The sequence below is a fragment of the Solanum pennellii genome, chromosome 1 (genome assembly GCF_001406875.1).
Source record: "Solanum pennellii chromosome 1, SPENNV200".
NCBI classification, from domain to species: domain Eukaryota; kingdom Viridiplantae; phylum Streptophyta; class Magnoliopsida; order Solanales; family Solanaceae; genus Solanum; species Solanum pennellii.
The window spans coordinates 95,284,424-95,303,061 of record NC_028637.1 but is presented as its reverse complement, the minus strand read 5'-3'; the positions used below and the strand labels follow the sequence as shown (position 1 = coordinate 95,303,061).

General features: G+C 33.3%; 2 protein-coding genes across 5 annotated transcripts; one reads left to right on the top strand and one right to left on the bottom strand.

Moving 5' to 3' along the window:
- The first annotated feature begins 1,581 nt into the window (after window positions 1-1,581).
- On the top strand, window positions 1,582-10,649 carry LOC107007727 (pentatricopeptide repeat-containing protein At1g01970). 4 transcript variants are annotated; one of them, XM_027915789.1, is made up of 6 exons: window positions 1,582-2,361; window positions 5,987-8,642; window positions 8,746-8,931; window positions 9,534-9,657; window positions 9,756-10,082; window positions 10,269-10,649. In XM_027915789.1, exons 1-2 carry the CDS (start codon window positions 1,894-1,896, stop codon window positions 6,764-6,766), a joined length of 1,248 nt encoding a protein of 415 aa, XP_027771590.1. In that variant the 5' UTR covers window positions 1,582-1,893; the 3' UTR covers window positions 6,767-8,642; window positions 8,746-8,931; window positions 9,534-9,657; window positions 9,756-10,082; window positions 10,269-10,649. The 4 variants fall into 4 exon arrangements, with proteins under 4 accessions (XP_027771590.1, XP_027771593.1, XP_027771587.1 ...); XM_027915792.1 differs by having other exon boundaries at window positions 9,529-9,657; XM_027915786.1 differs by having other exon boundaries at window positions 9,502-9,657.
- A 2,148-nt stretch (window positions 10,650-12,797) lies between these two features.
- LOC107015490 (LOB domain-containing protein 30) lies at window positions 12,798-17,517 on the bottom strand. The gene is made up of 2 exons (XM_015215785.2): window positions 16,961-17,517; window positions 12,798-13,348 (listed from the first exon to the last, which is right to left on the bottom strand). The coding sequence occupies exons 1-2, from the start codon at window positions 17,345-17,347 to the stop codon at window positions 12,905-12,907; spliced, it is 831 nt and encodes a 276-aa protein (XP_015071271.1). The 5' UTR covers window positions 17,348-17,517; the 3' UTR covers window positions 12,798-12,904.
- Window positions 17,518-18,638: the final 1,121 nt, after the last annotated feature.

The window sequence follows — 18,638 nt, the reverse complement described above, 5'->3', positions numbered from 1 at the left end:
ATGATTCAAGATTGCATTGGCGATCGTATCTAAGGGTTAAGGGTGGTCTTATACGATAGTTGTGGCAAATTATGATGATGATAATTATGATAATGGAGCTAATTGTGGTGGTTATTATTTATAATGTTGATATTTGATAGTTGGTGATGATGATTGATAATTAAGATAATAGTGATTGTAATTGTGAGTACTATAAGGTTGATAGTAATAACATATGGTAACAGTAGAGATTGATTGTTGTTGTTGGGGTATAATAGTGGTAGGCAATGTTGTTGTTAATTGATGATGATTGACGATAGTGATAATGAGTGATTGTAATTATTTGGGTGTCGATAAAGGTAGATAATGCTTTTTATCGGTGAAAATTAATAATAATGACAATCGCAATCATGAATGTGGTTAATATTGTAGAGAATAGAGATTAGCATTGGTGGCAATGAAATAATAAATTGAAAGTAGTTTCTAATGATAATAGTGTTGACTGGTAGTTGTGGTTATATCAATTGGCGATAATGCTTGTAGGATGATGATGATTGTGATTGTGAATCCAAAGATTATAAATAATAATTTATCAAAAGAAAAAAATATTTAACTAAACAACATTTTAAGGAAATTTTACATAAATAATATTTTTTTGATTAATTTCGACTTTAAGTGTTACTTTGTTTTTATTACCATATATTACATAATTTTATATTGAAATGTAATTTAGGTGAAATTTTGAAAAATTGTAGTATTAAGTTTGTATCAAAATGTATTAAATATAAACAATCAATGGTTTGAAAGTGGCGATGATTACGAGAAAGAAGGGATGAAACTCTTAAAAAAATTATATTAAAATTGATTTAAAAAAAATAATAGTTATAATAAAATTTGAATTAGATACTATAAATTTGATATGTATTATTCTTGAACAATCATAATACATTGATATCAATGTAAACTAATTTAAATAGTATTAAAAATGTTTGAAAGTCACATATAATACTTAGGAAAAGGGTCTGAAAAATACTTCAACTTTGACCGAAATTGTTGTTACGATATCAAATTTTATGGAGAATTTTTTACCCTTGAACAATTTAACAGTGTATTTTAAAGGTATATATATATGCCTACATGGACACATTATTATTTATATTTATAAAATATTTTTTCCCTAATACTTATACTAATATATTTGTACTAGAAATGTTTTCGTTTATATATTGAGTGATGTTCTGAAAAATTGTATTCCCTCTGTCCCATTTTATATGACACTTTCATTTTTCGAGAGTCAAACAATTTAACTTTGATCGGACATTTGCGTATAGAATTTTTAAATTTTTTGAAATGAAATTTATAAATTTGTAAACTATGCAAAGAGTATTATAAGTTACAATAATTGATAATTCAAAATATTAAAATGATCTATAAAAAATATACGGTCAAAAATATACTTATTTGAATTTTAAATGCAAAAAATGTCACCTAAAATAAAACGGAAGGAGTGTTAAATGAAAAAAAAAGAAACTAATGATCTGATAATATTATTACGAAAAAGAAGAAGTGAAGTTTCGAAATATTTTATAATACAATTCGAATTCTATTTTATACCTTCTAAAATAAAATGAAACTAAAAATTCAGCAGTTATGCTATCCACTTAGCCCTTCCGATTTTATTTTCCAGGCAACGCTACCGCTCATTCTTGGCCAAATTCTTGGTTAGCGCATCGATGGATGACTGTGTCATCTACTTCCCCGCGATAGTTGTGACAATTTGACAGAATTATTATTTCTAAAATTTTCTACTGACTTTGTGCTTGCGTATTACTTGAATTAACCAAGTCCACAAAAATCTGTGAAAAAAACCCACTATTGTTGCAGAATTCTTGAATTAATATCTGATTTCGTGACATGGGTTTTGTGGCATCTGGTGTCTTGTGTTGTTCCACTCAAACATCTATACTAAGCAATACTATTGGAAGAATCAATCAGTATCCTTCAAAGGGTTTTTTTTTCTTGCAAAAAGTTACCAGTTTTGAGAATCGTGAATTGGGGTTTAAGCCTTTACTAGCAGTGAGTAATGTAGCAGTTAATCAGAAGGGTAGTGCTGAAAACCAAGTTAATGATAAACCTAGGTATAGGTGGGTTAAGATAGGCTCTGATGTTACTGAGGAACAGCAAAGGGCTATATTGAAGCTTCCACCAAAGATGATAAATAGATGTAAGGCATTAATGCAACAGATTATTTGCTATTCACCTGAAAAGGGTAGTGTGTCACTCTTGTTAGAGGCCTGGGTGAAGAGTATGAAGCCTGACAGAGCTGATTGGCTTGCGGTACTCAAAGAATTGGACAGTTTGAATCATCCCATGTATTTGGAGGTAATGCCACTTTCATCCTCTACCACATAGTTCTTGACTTCATTAAAGTCTTGCTTGCTGCTGGCTTTTGTTTCACATTCTTTATGAGTTTTGATGCATAAAGTTTGCTGGATTAGTGTTCTCTTGTCTCAATCGTCTATCTACCATGGAAAATTGTTAATTACAACCATTACTTTGACCACTTCCTAACTCAAATGTAGATGAATTGTGCTGAATGTCACAATGCCTTCATTAAATTTGATGGATGCGAACAGAAAAGGTTTAAAATTTTTCTACTTGCTATTTTCCTCCATCTTCACCTTTTTAACGCTCACCTGAAGGTCTTCACCTTTTTAACGCTCACCTGAAGGCACATCACTCAAGGGTAGTCATTTCGAGCCAACGGTGAAACCAGAAATTTTGTTGATGGGGCTTAAGGTTTAATATATGTGTAAGCAATTTTTGACATGTATATACAATATAATTTTTCGATGAAGAGTGTTTAACTGGCCACCCTTCACTCTATGTGTTTACGCCACCGTTTGGAACCATCTCCATAATGTTGTGCTCACTTCTCAAAAATTGTTGATATGTCTCCTGTTACTAACTTGACGATGTTCTCTTTTCAACAACCTTCATAGGTGGTTCCGAATCTAGTCTGCCAAATCATATGCATCTTTCCTTTTGTTCATTGTCTTCCGTACCTTATCTAGATACTAATTTGCTTGTTCTTTTGGTAGCCCATTAAATATCCTTTTCTTTGGGTTCAAGTCTATTCCCACGTTTTCTCTGTCCTTTCCCCTCCTTTTGGAGTTTAGTTGGAGTCTCACTATGGCAGCACGTTAGGTTTGTCGTAATGCCTTGAAGTAGTAGTGACATCACTTTATGGTGGATAAACTTTTGTCCTACATGAATTTGACACCATTTCTTGTCGAACAATGTGTGTGTCCTCTTGTTAAGCCTTCTGATTTGTGGATATTCTCCTTGAGATAGCTGGTAGCATATCATTAGTTTAACGTTAACTAGTGAGGATGCTGGATTAAAAATGGATGAATTTGTTTTCTTTGACAGTTATCGTCCATTAGGTAGTAGATTAGTCATTAGAGATTTTATTTATTTACTTAACTTGGATAATTAAGTGTAGATTTGAGATCAATCCCTGTGAATGTTTGGGACCTTTTCTCTTCTGCCCATGGTTCCATTATTCAGATAACTGTTGTCTCTTTTTGTTCATCTCCTAATTAAAGCAGAGTAGCTGCCAGAAGATAGTAAAGATAAACAGGAAACATGTTGAACCCATCTACGATCTAGTTAGAACAATGGAATTCTGAGTCTAATAGCCTATGACATGAGAATGCTTGGGCTTTCTTCTTCTGCTCATGGTTCCTCTATACAAATTACTGTTGGCACTTTTTGTTCATCTTCTAATTAATGCTGAGTGCTGACTGTGCTTTTATACAAGCGGCTGGACATTATCTACCAGAAGGTTTATTGCCTTTGAGGACTATTTTATTAAGTTGTGAAATAAGCTTTACTCGAATCCTTTTCTTTATTCCTTAAAGAATTAGCGACTTGACAATACCTATCAACAATTTCCATAATCCTTACAACTGGATAATAGTGCCGTTCTTGGCACATAAGGTCCTCTAGAATTGTGATGGTGAAAAAGTAGGATAACTCAGGCACGTTTGTGGACCTTATAATTGGATGAAAAAGGCACCACTACTTTCTAAGTTAGTAAATTTTCTTGAAAAGATAAAGGTGAGGGTATAATTGTGTCAACTCCAGCGCCATCTTTTAATCACTTGTAGCAAACTTAAGACAAATGACTATTATAGAGATGACACTTATGTTAGGATGAGCACACTGTAACATTCTTTACTTGTTAATTGAGAAATCCGTCTAGGGTCAATCCTTAGGACCAACCTCAGCCTTCAAAAGTCATGTATAATGGGTCCCCCGCTCTGCCCTTCTTCACTCTATACCAGGCTTAGTTCACATGGCACAGGGAAAGCTTGTGACCTAAGTCACAAGTCCCTCAACCTTTGCCACTTGGACTAAGCCCTGGAGGCCACTCTGTAACATTCTTGCTACCACTACTGCACTTCTAAGATAAAAATAAGTTAAGTGCAACTGCAACATCATTGTAGTGAACATCCAAACAGCTACCAGCAAAGAAGTCGTAAACAAGAAGTCCCTGTTGCTTAAAGTCTCGTATCCTTTATAGAGTGGGGAAGGAATGTAGAAGTGAAAATATGGATAGGCTCAAGCAATCATTCCAGATATAGGGTTGATCTTGAAAGGTGTTATGTACAGTAAAATTTCTAGAAATTTTGGGTGAAGGGTGATCTCTAGAGGACTGGCGATGACTTGATTTTCGGTCTTGTTTGCAAGTTTTCTGAACTATTCAACCTTAACTTGCCCATAGGTTTTCTAATGGAGTCTATTCTTTGTGTTTTGCCTTGAGAAGAAGAAGAATGGGATCAGTGTCATCTTGTAAGATTCAGCCCGAGAAAGCAATTCAGTTGAATCACTTTCTCATCTGCTTCTCAGTGCAGATGGCTTTAGTGATTGGAGTCTGTGTAATCCCCTTACGTTCTGTTAGAGGAAGTGATCTACAGGAGAATATCTTTCTACTAGGTAGAGTGAATTTTGAAATCTGAGTGGACTGCTAAAGGCGTAATTTAAAGTCCCTCTTGTTTACAAGTTTACTGAATAGCTGAATGTTGCTGGTTGTGTTTGTTGTCTGGCGTGCATAGTTCCTGTTTATCTAGTAATCGTAAAAACTTCATGACAGCGAATCATAAACAACATCATTAATTTTAATCTGGGGAGATGGTGGAGGTTTTGTTGGAGGGGGTGACATACCAACAATCTAACTACTAGCTTATTCAGATAAGAATTATGAATGCATCAAGCCAGATGCTTGCCATGCTAGTTATCCTTTTCAATCAGGAAAGTAGAAGCATTAGAATACCATGAAGATCTTCTAGTTCATTAATGGTCTGTAAATATGGAATTTTTTTGCAAAACTTTTTTTTAGATGGTATATGTTAATTTGAACCTTGCTATGTGCCTCTGAGATTTCTAGAACTGGTTATTATATGTCTTCCCTCTCAGGAGAGTCATTTGAACTTTGAAGCCAGTGTTTGACTATACCTAGAAATTCATCGGTATAAAAAGCTCAATCGGCTTTCCCTGTTCTTTTAAAGGTGGTAACAATTCTGATCTTTCAAATCCATCATGTGATAATTATTAAATCCGTGGATTGTTCTGTAGTAGTTCTAGTTTATTCTTAAAGAGCATTTGATTCTTCTTTTCATTGTGTTATCCATCTCCTTTTCATTATTAAACCCTTCAAGTGAATTTAATTGTGGCCACTTTAGCCCCAATATTGTTGGGATCCAGGCAAAATCATTTGTTGAGTCACAATTTGATTAAGAACAATTGAAGACACATCCTTCTCTGATCCTAGTTCACTTAGAAAGCTAGGAATCAGGAACAGGGCTACAATTATTCTGAATTTTCTTGATACCCGTAAACTATGTGCTTACTAGTCTTTCCACTAAACTTTCAACAATTTTTTGAATGTAGACAAGGAAATCAGCCAATTTATCTATTCCTTGGTGCACTTTCTGTATCTCAGGTAGCTGAATTGTCCCTCTTAGCAGAATCATTTGAAGCCAATATTCGTGATTACACCAAGATAATTCATGGCTATGCAAAGCAGAATCGGCTGAAAGAAGCTGAAAGTGTGTTCTTATCCATGAAGAGTAGAGGCTTCACATGTGATCAGGTGACACTGACAGCTTTAGTTCACATGTATAGCAAGGCTGGTAACCTTAAGCTGGCTGAAGATACTTTTGAAGAGATGAGATTGCTTGGTGTACCATTGGATAAGAGGTCCTTTGGGTCAATAATCATGGCCTATGTTAGAGCTGGAAAGCTTGGTCAAGGAGAGGCTTTACTGAAGGAAATGGAAGAACAAGAGATCTATGCTGGACCAGAAGTTTATAAAGCACTTCTGAGAGCCTATTCGATGAGTGGTGATAGCAAAGGAGCCCAAAGGGTTTTTGACACAATTCAGTTAGCAGGAGTAATCCCTGATGCGACAATTTGTGGTCTGCTTATGAATGCCTATATTATGGCTGGTCAATTGAGTGAAACTTGTATTACATTTGAAAATATGAGAAGAGTTGGCATAAAGCCAAATGACAAGTGTATTGCGTTGCTACTGACAGCTTATGAAACAGAAAATAAACTGAGCAAGGCACTTGATGTTTTGATGGATTTAGAGAGGGATGGTATTGTGCTTGGCAGAGAAGCTTCTGAATTATTGGCTCGTTGGTTCAAGAGACTTGGGGTAGTTGGAGAAGTGGAGCTTGTTCTGAGAGATTACGCATCAAATTGCACATTACTAAACTGATGTTTTTTGCTTTAGCCAGGAGTTTCCTATCAGTGGGTATGTAAACTTTTTACACTAAAGAAACTGATTTGCTAAAACCCGTCTTCAGTAACTGCAGCTTATTCCCACGTCGCAGTAAGAGAAAAAGGGGGTTGAAAAACAAATGAAACTGGAAACAAGAGCTTCCCTTTTCTCAATCTGACTTGGTGAATATACTCGTAAATATGTGTGTGTGCATATATTCAAGCACAAGATAGTTTCATGCACCAACACATATGTCAAACTTTTTGAGCCTAGTGGTTTAGTTAGAAGTTTTGGTTTAGGTTTAGGTTCAAGCATCTTCATCCAGCTTGCTGTACGTCGATACAACATACTGCCCAGGAAAGTATAACAACTCACTGCTGCTAACAAGCAGAGGTATGTTTTTTCATATTTTTGGTGAGAGGTTGAGGGCTTAACAGAATTAAGAGGAGAGCTCTTTATGTCCTTGGGGATGTACTCAATTGTGAAACTATTTTCTGTAGTATTTTAATTACTTCGGTTCATTATAAGTTGTAACTCTTTATTTTTTTGTTGTTGAACCTTAAAAACGAAAAAAACATGGTTAGTGAGGTTTATATATAGTTGAACCCAACTTATTTGTGACTTGGGTGTAATCTTAGCAATAGAGAGAAAATCCAAGATAGGTGTAGCTTTTTTGAGAACTAATCATAATTTTATCTGAATAACTGATATATTATGGTTTGAGCTTGGGACTTCCATGTTGGAGGTCTGAAATTCGAAATCCCTTGCCAGCGAAAGTAAGGGGTTTGCCTTATGGGTCGAGCTCGTCGCACCAGACTTGCCTAGTGTGGGTTACCTCTCCTATGTGATTTACGAGCTATTGTATAGGAGCTGGGTTTTACCCTGTGTGCACCCAAAAGGGTAGCGGCTGCGAGTTTCCCTCATAAAAAAAAATCAATCAAGAAAACCAGATTGTTGTTTAAATTGATGGATACAATTGGTAGCTCTCATTACTCAAATGAGCTAATTTCAATAAACAATCCCATTAATTAGAAGGTGTACCAAAACCAAGATTAGGGAGAACAAAATTATCTCAACAAATGCAAATCACAATCTTAGGCTGTGTTACATCCCATTTTCTAATGTTGATGAGAAAATAAGTTTCTTAAAAATGAGGACAACGATGTCCCTTGTGGAAATGGGAAAAACAAGTTCTACAAGTGATATTTTATATTGTTTGTATCTTCCAACCCTCAAAATATTACCACCACTCCCACTTCCCATTTAGATTATATTTTAATATAAGGATAATACTTTTGACTTGCATACCTAACATACACACACAAAAAAAAAAAAGAAGAGAAATTCACTTATTTTTATACAAAACATTTTCCTTCCTACCAAACACACCCTTAGATTGCAACACGTTATAATCAACCATTATTCTGGATGATAAAAAATTACTTAAAAAAGGAATAAAAATTGCGTTAGTAAAGAAATCGTAGTCCTAGGCCAACACTCTTTGATTGATTTTCTTTGTTTTCACCCGGTTTTTGAAATCTGCACTAGAGTCCCGACTAAATTCAGAGACCTCTTATTAAGGTGAAGTAATTCAACCACAGCACCAGAACCCATATTGGTACTGTTTGAGTGATTGCTTGTACTTGAAACAAGAATAACATAAAAACTAAAAAAGGGGTTGAAGAGTGTATATGTATTATGTGGTGTATCTTAAAATATCTTCATAGCCGAACCTGGCAACAAAAAAGCCATCCTTGCACTTTCTGCTTTGGCAAGGGCAATGAAGGAAATGAACAAAGTAGCAATTGTCAGATGTGTATGGAGGCAAGGACAGGGTAATGTTGTTGTTGGGTTCCTTACACCAAATGTCTCTGTAAGTATGGTTTAAATTTTCACCTCTAGATTATTCTGTTTTCTATTTTTAGTTGATATTCCACTCTTAGCTTGTTGAAATTCTTATTGATCACTGCTTGCAGCCTGATTCATTTTACTTCAATATTCTTCCCTTTTGCCGAGGATGTTCGGGAGTTTCAGTTTCCTTCTTTCAGCAATCTGCCTTCATCAATGCAGCCAAATGAAAAGCAGCAGATAAATTGGTTCAGATTTTACCTGGAAAACAGGAAGTTTTACTACCTGACTTTACACCTAATCTTGTTCTAGAGGTATGGCGTCATGCAGAATATTGTTAAAATATTAAGTGTGAAACTACTACATTAACCTTTGCTCTTAGATCACTCATTAGGAACATAATTAAACTAATTTTGTAAAGATCTGTCTGAATATAAGATATTTTCTTGCCAGTTGGTCATGTTAATCGTAGCAAAGTGATGCATTAACATTTCAAACTTTCTTTCTGTCGCCGAATTTGGTTAAAAGTAAGTTGTTATAATGCTTGATGACATTGTTGGTGAGTTATAATTGTTGTTATGTTGGTATTGACAGCCTTTTCGCTGCTTAGGTGGATAACTTGATTTGATTAATCATTTCATATTAAATATATGCTGATAATTGGACCTAGGTGGTACTTCAGCTTAATAATGTGTGTAACAGGATGCTGGTGATAGAAACCTTTGGAGATTCAGGTTTTTAGATTATAAACAGTGCTGCTTATCTATGAATTCTCTGAGTCCTAATATGAAGTAAAAAAATCATAACGCAAAAATCCTAATTTTGCTCCATAATTGCCTTTTGCACTATCAGTTTCTAACAATTAGTATTGTACAACTATCCAGCGTTACTACCGTTATCTTAACCTGAAGTCTAGGTACCCAGATGCTGCTGTTCCTCCACTTGATGAGACCCTCAGAAAGATAACATAACCTGATGTTGAACTTCTTCCATCATAGAGGAACTCCGTAGGTCTTTTGAACTAAAAGATAATCCAAAAGGTAACTTTCAATTCATCCCTTTATTCAAATTGGACTTTCTAGAATAGTCCAACTATGGTGGCTTATGCGTAACCAATTATTATATAACTAATGCGCAGCTGAAAAAATCAGCAAGAAGAATAAAAGTGAGGCCTTCAGGACCAGATGGGGAAAGAGAAGAGTTCGACAAAGATGCTCATGTCAAAGCTATAGACTGAATGGAATACTCAGCCAAAACAGAAGTTGAAGAAGTTGGAGACGTTAATCCTGTCAAAGACTTTGAGGAGATGCTGTCTTGAAGAGATAATCCAAAATGGATTAGTAAGGCCATTCAGAGTATGAAAATTAGGATCTTTGATCTCGTGGAGAATTCTTGTGAAGGAGATACATTTCATAAAGCATTGCAATGTTTGGTGGCTGTACGCAAAGGTTGCATCCTTGAGCAGGTATGTTTTCTGGTTGTCTCTCTTTGTGCTATAGTTAAATATCAAATCACTTTGATAACCAAGGCGGAAGCTCCAGACGGGTCTGATCATATTTCTGATTTCCTTAAAATATTGAACTGCTCAGATTGCTCTGTCCTTACTTCTTCCTTGATGCTGATTTCTTTATTTGGTAACTCTATTTATCAGTGAAATTCTTGAACACGAGGCTAGAAGCTTTATGGTCAAGCCTGAACTTGACTCGCAAAATATGAAATCAGAGGCGAAAGCCTAGAGGATGATATAATGAGTACATACCCCTGGGTGGGAAGTAGAAAAGGAAACCTAGAGATGCATATTGTGTGATGTACAGGCAATCAGCATTTTCAGCTAGACTGACAGTGTAAACTTAAATAGATCTTATCTTTGAGGTTTCCGTTGAAGATTGAATCTTAGACCTCAATCAGCTTCATTTTGTTTACTTGTTTGTTTGTTTGAATCTTAAATAGGCCTTTCTTTTATTTGCCTATTTTTGTCATGTCTAAACCTATTCTCTAACTTATGCAGTAAAGTGTTTGTTGGCCAGTACTATTTTTTCACTTGTTATGTTCGCTCCTAAACAACTGGCAATGAGCATATTTGCAGCAATTGAAGCTTATTTTCCTCTCAACTGGCAGAAAGTGAATGGAGCATTGTTTTTCTGATTGTGTGAAACAAAAAGGAACAACGTAATACTCTGTCTCCCGTTGTACAAATTAAACTGTTGGTCTTAGCAATAAGGGATCTTTTAATTTATAATCTAATTAATGATATTTGAGATTATTTTTTGTTGTTGAACCTTAAAAACGAAAAAAAAAACATGGTTAGTATATTGTTGAACCAACTTATTTGAGACTGAGGTGTAGTTCTAGCGATAGAGTGAAAATCCAAATATTTGAACCTTAGTTGTTATAGGTGTTAGCTTAGCGATAGAGTGAAAATCCAAAGTGTTTGAACCTTACTTGTAAAGATATAGGTGTTAGCCTTTTTGAGAAATAATCATGCTTTTATCTCAATAATCGATATAATATTAATCAGAAAACCAAATTGTTGTTTAAGTCAGATGGAAACAATTGGTAGCTCTCATTACTCAAATGAGCTAATTTCGAATAAACAATCCCATTAGAAGGTGTACAGAAAAACAAGATAAAGGGAGAATAAAATTATCTCGACCAATCCAAATCACAATCTTAGGCTATGTTACCTCCAATTTTTTCATGTTCGGTTGAGAAAGAAAATAAGTTTCTTAAAAATGAGGAAAACAACTTCCTTGTGGACATGGGAAAAACAAGTTCTACAAGTGATATTTTACATTGATTGTATCTTCCCAACCCTCGAAATTCCTACCACCATTTAGATTATATTCAGGATAATACTTTTACTTTACGTACTGAATATAAAAAAAGTAAATAAAAAATTCACTTATTTTCTTACAAGAACATTTTCCTTCCTACCGAACATACCCTTAGATTGCAACAAATTATAATCAATTATTATTCTGGATAATAAAAATTACTTTAATAAAAGGAAGAAAAATGGCGTTAGTAAAGAAATCGTAGTCCTAGGCCAACACTCTTTGATTGATTTTCTTGGTTTTCACCAGGTATTTAGAATTTGTATTGAAGTCCCGATTAAATTCGAAAATCAGTGCTTAAAGATAAAGTAGTTCAACCACAACACCACAATCCATATTGATACTGTTTGAGTGATTGCTTGTACTTGAAACATGAATAATATGAAAGCTAAAAAAGGGGTTGAAGAGTGTATATGTGGTGTATCCTTTTTGAGACGTAAAAGATTCAAACTACTCCTTAATCTGTAACCTAAGAATGATTTAATTCGTTTATGATTACCCAAAACTGGAAAAAAATCTATTTCTCAATCTTGAATGTCTTTTCTTATTGTTTAGTTTTGTGTGTGGTTTACTTCAATAGTAATTTGGTTCATTTATATTCACTCTGAGTCGATATATAAATACAACTTTGTCTAAATTAACTGAATATTTTATAGAAAAATCTAACAAGGAAACAAAACAAAGTATATCAAAATCTTATATGAGTGTACGTAAAGCAATTCAATTAAACACCAATACATAGCTCTCGCTAACAAAACTCGTTACTTATAAATGACTTCTTCGACTTAAAAAAAGACAAATCAATTCATTGCGTAAAATTCATAGTTATAAAAATGTGAATAAATTAAAATATCAACAAACCCAATTAGACAAGAAATAAAGATTCAACACCCAATTCAAAAAAAAAAAGACCTTTGGAGGATATTTGAAGTCCCCTTCTATATTAAAACGGAACTTAAAGTCAAGAACGAGAATGAAAAATATTGTCATATAACTCCGGATCAAAAAAGTAAAACATAACTAAAAAAAATTCTATCCTCGCCCTAGATAGAAAATCGAAATTTTAGTCCATAGTCATTTAGTCCATAGTCAATGATTAAATTGAGAAATAAATTTGAGATTTTTCAAAGATAATATATATTGAAGCAAGAATGTAATCAAAATTAGATACCACCACACACAAGGGAGCAATTAAAAGTAATTAAGCATTATAGATCTATAACTAATATTGAATGTAATTAGTATTAATCCAAAAAAAAAAAAGTAGTACAACAAACAAAAAAGAAGAAGGATCAAGAAAATTACAAATAGGGTAAAATTAAAGATTTTTCATGACTTTGCCTAGGTTTTTTTTTTTTTGATCAATTAAAATTGATAACCCTCATTTTTCTTAATTTTTTTTTTTTAAAGTACCACTAATATTTAACATATTATAAGTCAGTACTTTTGGATCTCACTTGGTCTGTGGTGGCAAAGCTGATGATTCTGTGCATGGCACTGTTGCTGATCCATGTCTATGCAGAAGTTCACGTGCCAATTCTTGAAGATCGCCGCCCCCGCCTCCACCTCCGGTGGACGGTGACATGTCCATCGGAGCTCTAGCGCCACCAAAGTGGCGCGGGTCCAGAGGCAGAGGGGGCGGCGGTCGTGGCTGCTGCTGCATTGCCCATGAGGGTTGAATAACCATTGGGTCAAAAAGTGATGATAAGTCATACGCAGCTGGCAATGAAGGTCCTGCTGTTGGCAAGTCTGCTATGGTGAGTGATGGCTGGTGGAGCATTGTTTGAGGTTGTTGTGGCGGTGGCGGTGGCGGTGGCGGCAGTGGCGGCGGTGTTGGAAGCTCCAGGGTTGTTAGGTGGGCTTGTAAGTATGAGAGTTCTGCTTGTAAATTCGCTACCTGAGTCACACACAAATATGGTATTAATGGAATTTTATGATAGTCTAAATTAATATACTCCCTCCCTTCTAACACCAAGTTTAAGAAATACGAGAAGACTTTGTAATGTTTCTAAAAAAATATACCTTTTTGTCCAATAAAAAAATGTCTCATTCTTTTTGAAACTTATTAAATAAAAAAACGAGTCATATAAATTCAGACAGAAGCACTAGATATAATTTCTGTGGCTATAAACCTGACGCCTCAAATTCCCTTCCAAAAAATAAAATAAAAGCCAACTACTCATGATTAAAGGTAATGGGACAGTTTAAAATTAAATTAATTAAATCAAAATACGAAAATGTGACATTGTTTTTAGAATAAGGAGAGAGAGTCATGATATATAACATATACCATACCTGGAAAATACATTCTTACATGATGTGTGAACTCTCACAATTCACAAAGAGTTGGGATTTAATTAAATGAAAAGATTTGTAGCCAAATCAAAAGAAAAGGTATTGCATACAATATAGTCTAAGTAACCATTTTATAATCATGGAGATGATCTAAAAGACTAATTATTTATTTGAATTATTAAGTTCGTAAAGTTATCAAAGCATTCAAAATATATGTTAAAAGGAAAAGAAAATATTGTACAAGAAGTTATATAAATTATCCAGAATGCACACAAAGTAAGCTGAGGGATTATAAGTGGTATCAAAATTAACTAATAAAATCCTGAGCCATTCATTTTATATATGTTTGTGCAGTTAATAACTTCTAATTTTATTAGCTGGGCTTATTTTAATCCGCTTAGTACAACTCATTTTGAACTGAATTTATATATAATTCAAACTGATCCAAGAGAAATTGTCTATAAATATTTTTTAAGTATTTTTTTTAAAATAAAGAATTGATATTTATTTTTTATAATCATATTATAGTATTAGGTACTCAAATAAATATATGAAAATAAACTTTAAATTTAAAACTTAATAAAAATTAATCACGTTGAGTCATGACTCGGTTTTTAACTCATTTCAATCCAAGCTATTTCAGCCCCAAATACATCTAAGCAAGTCAATGAGCCGTTTATTTATTAAGTTCACTTATTTTGACATTTTTAAATTTAACCCAAACCTCCTATTTACCCTCCAAAATTTAACCATTAAAGGGTGCTTGGTTCTAAAGGGTCCATATTTACTTCACATTTTTCATACTCATGCCATTTCTCTAAACCCCCATTAGATAATGATACACTTCATTTTAAATTATACTCTTCTTTTCAATCTCATAAATTTAAAGATTATAAACATAAAGCATTAATATTAATAGAATAGTTAAAATCCCTCATAAATTTAAAGATTATAAAGTGTAAATAAAAACAAAATAGTTAAAAATTCATCATAAATTTAAAGAATATTTTTTTTTTCTCAATTCAAATGAATGTATATTCAAAAGAAATATCGAAAATAACTTTGCTACTATAAATTTTATACTAAATTTTACGTAATTCAAACTTCAAAGCAAGGACTTGGGGATCGGTGCATTACTGACAAATTCAAAGGAATAGAAATTGATTTAGGTTCTTTCTAAAAGCATAAAAGTCATTTAAGCAAGAAATTATTCCCTCTTCCCAATACTCCAAATTATAAAATTAAAAGAAAGAAATGATTCAATGTATAAATCTACAAAGTCAACCAGCAGACACGGAGACAATAATCTTATTAAATCTCTATTATTGAACAAAAATTTTAATTAAAAATCGCTTAATCTATTTAATAAGATCAAACTTATTATCCCTTATTCTAAAAGCAACTAAATGTAGTGAACACCAAACATATTACCATGTTAATTAACGTTAAATAATGTTTTAAAAATGACAAGTTTATCAACAAGCAGACATAATTCACTATTCTAATTAATTGGAAATTTGGATTATCAAAACTTAAGTCAAGTAGTGCTAATATGCCATACTTGTAACTTACAACTCCCTAATTAGTCTCAATCTATGCTACACAATAATGTCACATTTAGCGTTTCTTTCTATCGAGTCAACCAGTGTCACATAAATTGAACGGAGGAAGTAGTAGTCAAATTTAGATTTTTCATGAGTTACGCTTAGTAATACACCTGTAGTAAAAGCTTTTTCTTTGACAGATTTATCGAATCAACATGGATCAAGTAATATAAAACGGAGAAGAGTAGTACGTTAAAAAAAAAGCTTCTTGAAATATTTATTATTATCCTAGTTGAGGAGTATCGGTTTCAACATGCTTGTTAGAGAAACAACAAAAGAGTGGTCATTGTCCCTTGTGCTAAAAATAACCAAAATGTACTTTAAGGAGAAAAAAAAAAACTAAAGCTATTCCATTTCTTTTATAGAGAAGAATATTTCCATATATTTCTATGAATTTTGAATAACAAGAAGAAGATTTTATGCCGACCATTTCCTTAATAACAGCAAAATTGAAAGAGGTATGGTGAGAAAAAAGTAGAGTCACTATTGCCCACATCATCATCATAAGTGAATCAATCAAAACAACTTCTTGATTTCAACAAAGTTTAAAACTGTTCCCTAAATGTAACACATCATGGTCCATTTCCCCTTTGTACAAGAAAATCTTGTTCAAGATCTAGTACTATTCACTAGTGTCAATATATATTATCTTCAATCACATATACTATATTATTCCACACAAAAATGTTGGAGACAAATTTACATATGCCAACTCAAAATCTTAAAACATACTCATATTGTAACCTTAAGAAGAAGAAGTCTTTTCTTAACTTACTTTTGACAACCAATGCCAGATCCAACACCATGTTCCTCAATTAATACGAAGCTAACCTTTATTTCTTACATAATACTAATGCTTAAAAGCTGTCTCATTTCGCTAATCTTGAAAAAAAATGGATCTTGTCAATGAATAAATCAAAACACTTCATCCGTTTCAATTTATGACTTGACATAAATTTTAAGAAAATAAAGAAAAAATGTAAATCGTGTTGTTTTAAACCAAATATATGCTAATCTTAGGTCTTAAACATGCGGTAGAAAGTCAATGAAAAAATTGCAAAAAAAAAAAGAAGAAGTTACAATACATTTATTAAAAAAGATAAACAAATTGAAACACATGGAGTAGTTTGTTTTCTAAAATCATTATTGTAATCTTGACTCTCATTAAACTAGAGAGAATTTTTTTATTTTTATTATAACTGCAAGAATACGTTTCAGAGTTTCATATTTGTAACGCATGGAGAGAAATGGTTAAAAAAATAGTAATATAGATTCTTGAATACGCAAATGAGATTAAGCCTTGTATTTATCTAGAAATGAAAACATAAAGTGGAAGTAGAGTGAAGGCATTGATAAAATCAGTTGTTGAAAAAAGAAAAAAAGATCTAAAAGAAGAAGCAAAACGATTTGTAACGGAAGAAGAGAAGGGTGTTTTTAGTTTACCAACTTTAGTGATAAGACAGACTCAACAAAAAAAAAAAAAAAGCTATATAGTTGTGAGGACAAATAAGTCTTTTTCAAGTAACAAAAAGTTTCATATGATCTAGCATAGTGAAAATCAATCAAATCATAGAATTTAAGTTATATACGTTGACAGTATTCATACTGACCTGATGTTGAAGAGCAAATATATGAGCAACGCAACCGTAGACGGGGTCTCGGAGTCTTGCTTGAGCTTCAAAACAAATGGTGAGAACCGCATCAAGCCTTTTGTGGACAGGAATATGAAGGAGAAGTTTAGAAACATTACTAGCTCCAAACACTTTGTGTACAGCTGCAAAATGTGCTGCACCTTGTTCTGAATCAAAATAAGGTGCAAATATGCAACCGGCAACACACTTTCTTCTCAAAAATTTACAAGCACCACATGGCCCTCCTCCACCTCCACCACCACCACCACCACCACCACCGCCTCCACTACTAGTACTTCCACTAGTCACTCCTCCGCCTGGGGCGGAGACACCACCGGTGCTACTACTAGGGTTATTTGAGCTCATTTTCAATGATAATTCAAATTCACCACTTTTGGAACATAATTGTGAAGGGGTTTGTTAGTATTTTGTAGAGAATAAAAAACAAAAGAAAGAAGAAAGAAGAAGATGTGTTGTGTATTACTAGGGTTTGGTTGGTGGTATTTGTTGGTATTAATAATTTTATATATTTTTAAAATAATTTTTTGAAGTTTAAAATTTATGTTGTTGTAGAAATATATATTTAGTGGAGGAAGCTAAGAGGAGGGGAGTTTTAAACACTAAATGAAGTCTTTAAAGCCACGCGATGAAGCAAACCCCATTTAGCTGCTTGCGTGAAGCAAACATGCGATAAGCCAACTGCCTTTTTTATTTATCTTCCTTCCTCTCGTGAATGTTTGGCCTTTGCTAGCCTACCATTTACCAATTAGCATTACCAACACCCACCTCCCTACTCATGTTTTCTTTCATTCCTTTTAGTTATCTATATTTCTTTTTGATCTAATACATCCAATCTTGCTTTACACTAGAAAAAAAGAAAAGAAAAAGGAAACAACATTCATATATGACACTAACTTACAAACTAATAATAATGTTATCTTTCGTTTCAACTTGTTTGTCTGATTTTGACTTAATACCGAATTTTTATAAACTATACAAGACTTCTGAATCTTGTTCGTGCTTAAACATGTTATGAGACACTAGTATTAGCGAGTTATCAAATAAATAAAGAGATCTCCTATTTGAATTTACACAATGTTTCAGAAAGTAGAAAAGACTTTTGAGTCGTGCTTATGGTCTTAAACATGTTAGTAAATAAAGAGATCCCCTATTTGAGTTTACTCAATTCCAAAAAGTACAAAAGACTCACTACAAAAACTGTTTGAATTGCATGGGGATTTTCCTGAGGATTTGAATAAATTCGCAGAAATTTATTTTCATGCAAATTATCATATATACTAATTCCCAGAAAAATCTCATGTAATTCACATTTTTCTTGTAGTGACTTTTGAGTCGTGTTCACGGTGTTAAACATGTAATGAGCAAGTAGAATTATTGAGTTACTAAAAGAAGGAAAGAGACGTGTTCTTTGATACTGATTATAAAGTAAAGTAAGAGAAACAAATTAAAACGAATTTGAGAGAGAAAAAAAGAAGAGATGTTGAAACGTGTCAATGAGAGTGTCTATATTAGCCTTCCTGTGCGTGTTTTAAGCTGCGTAGAGGGCAAAAGACGCCAACTATATCTCTCCCTTTCGACGTTGAAAAGGAATTCATTCTACCTCATCTTTTCATTCTTTTTTTTATATTAAAAAAAA

What these genes read in the sequence shown, in the direction of transcription:
- LOC107015490 (XM_015215785.2), bottom strand. Translation starts at nt 17,347, where the DNA reads ATGAGCTCAAATAACCCTAGTAGTAGCACCGGTGGTGTCTCCGCCCCA. An exon ending in TATTTGCTCTTCAACATCAG is followed by an intron (nt 13,349 to 16,960) that starts GTCAGTATGAAT and finishes TGTGTGACTCAG; the next exon opens with GTAGCGAATTTACAAGCAGA.
- LOC107007727 (XM_027915789.1), top strand. Translation starts at nt 1,894, where the DNA reads ATGGGTTTTGTGGCATCTGGTGTCTTGTGTTGTTCCACTCAAACATCT. An exon ending in ATCATCCCATGTATTTGGAG is followed by an intron (nt 2,362 to 5,986) that starts GTAATGCCACTT and finishes TCTGTATCTCAG; the next exon opens with GTAGCTGAATTGTCCCTCTT.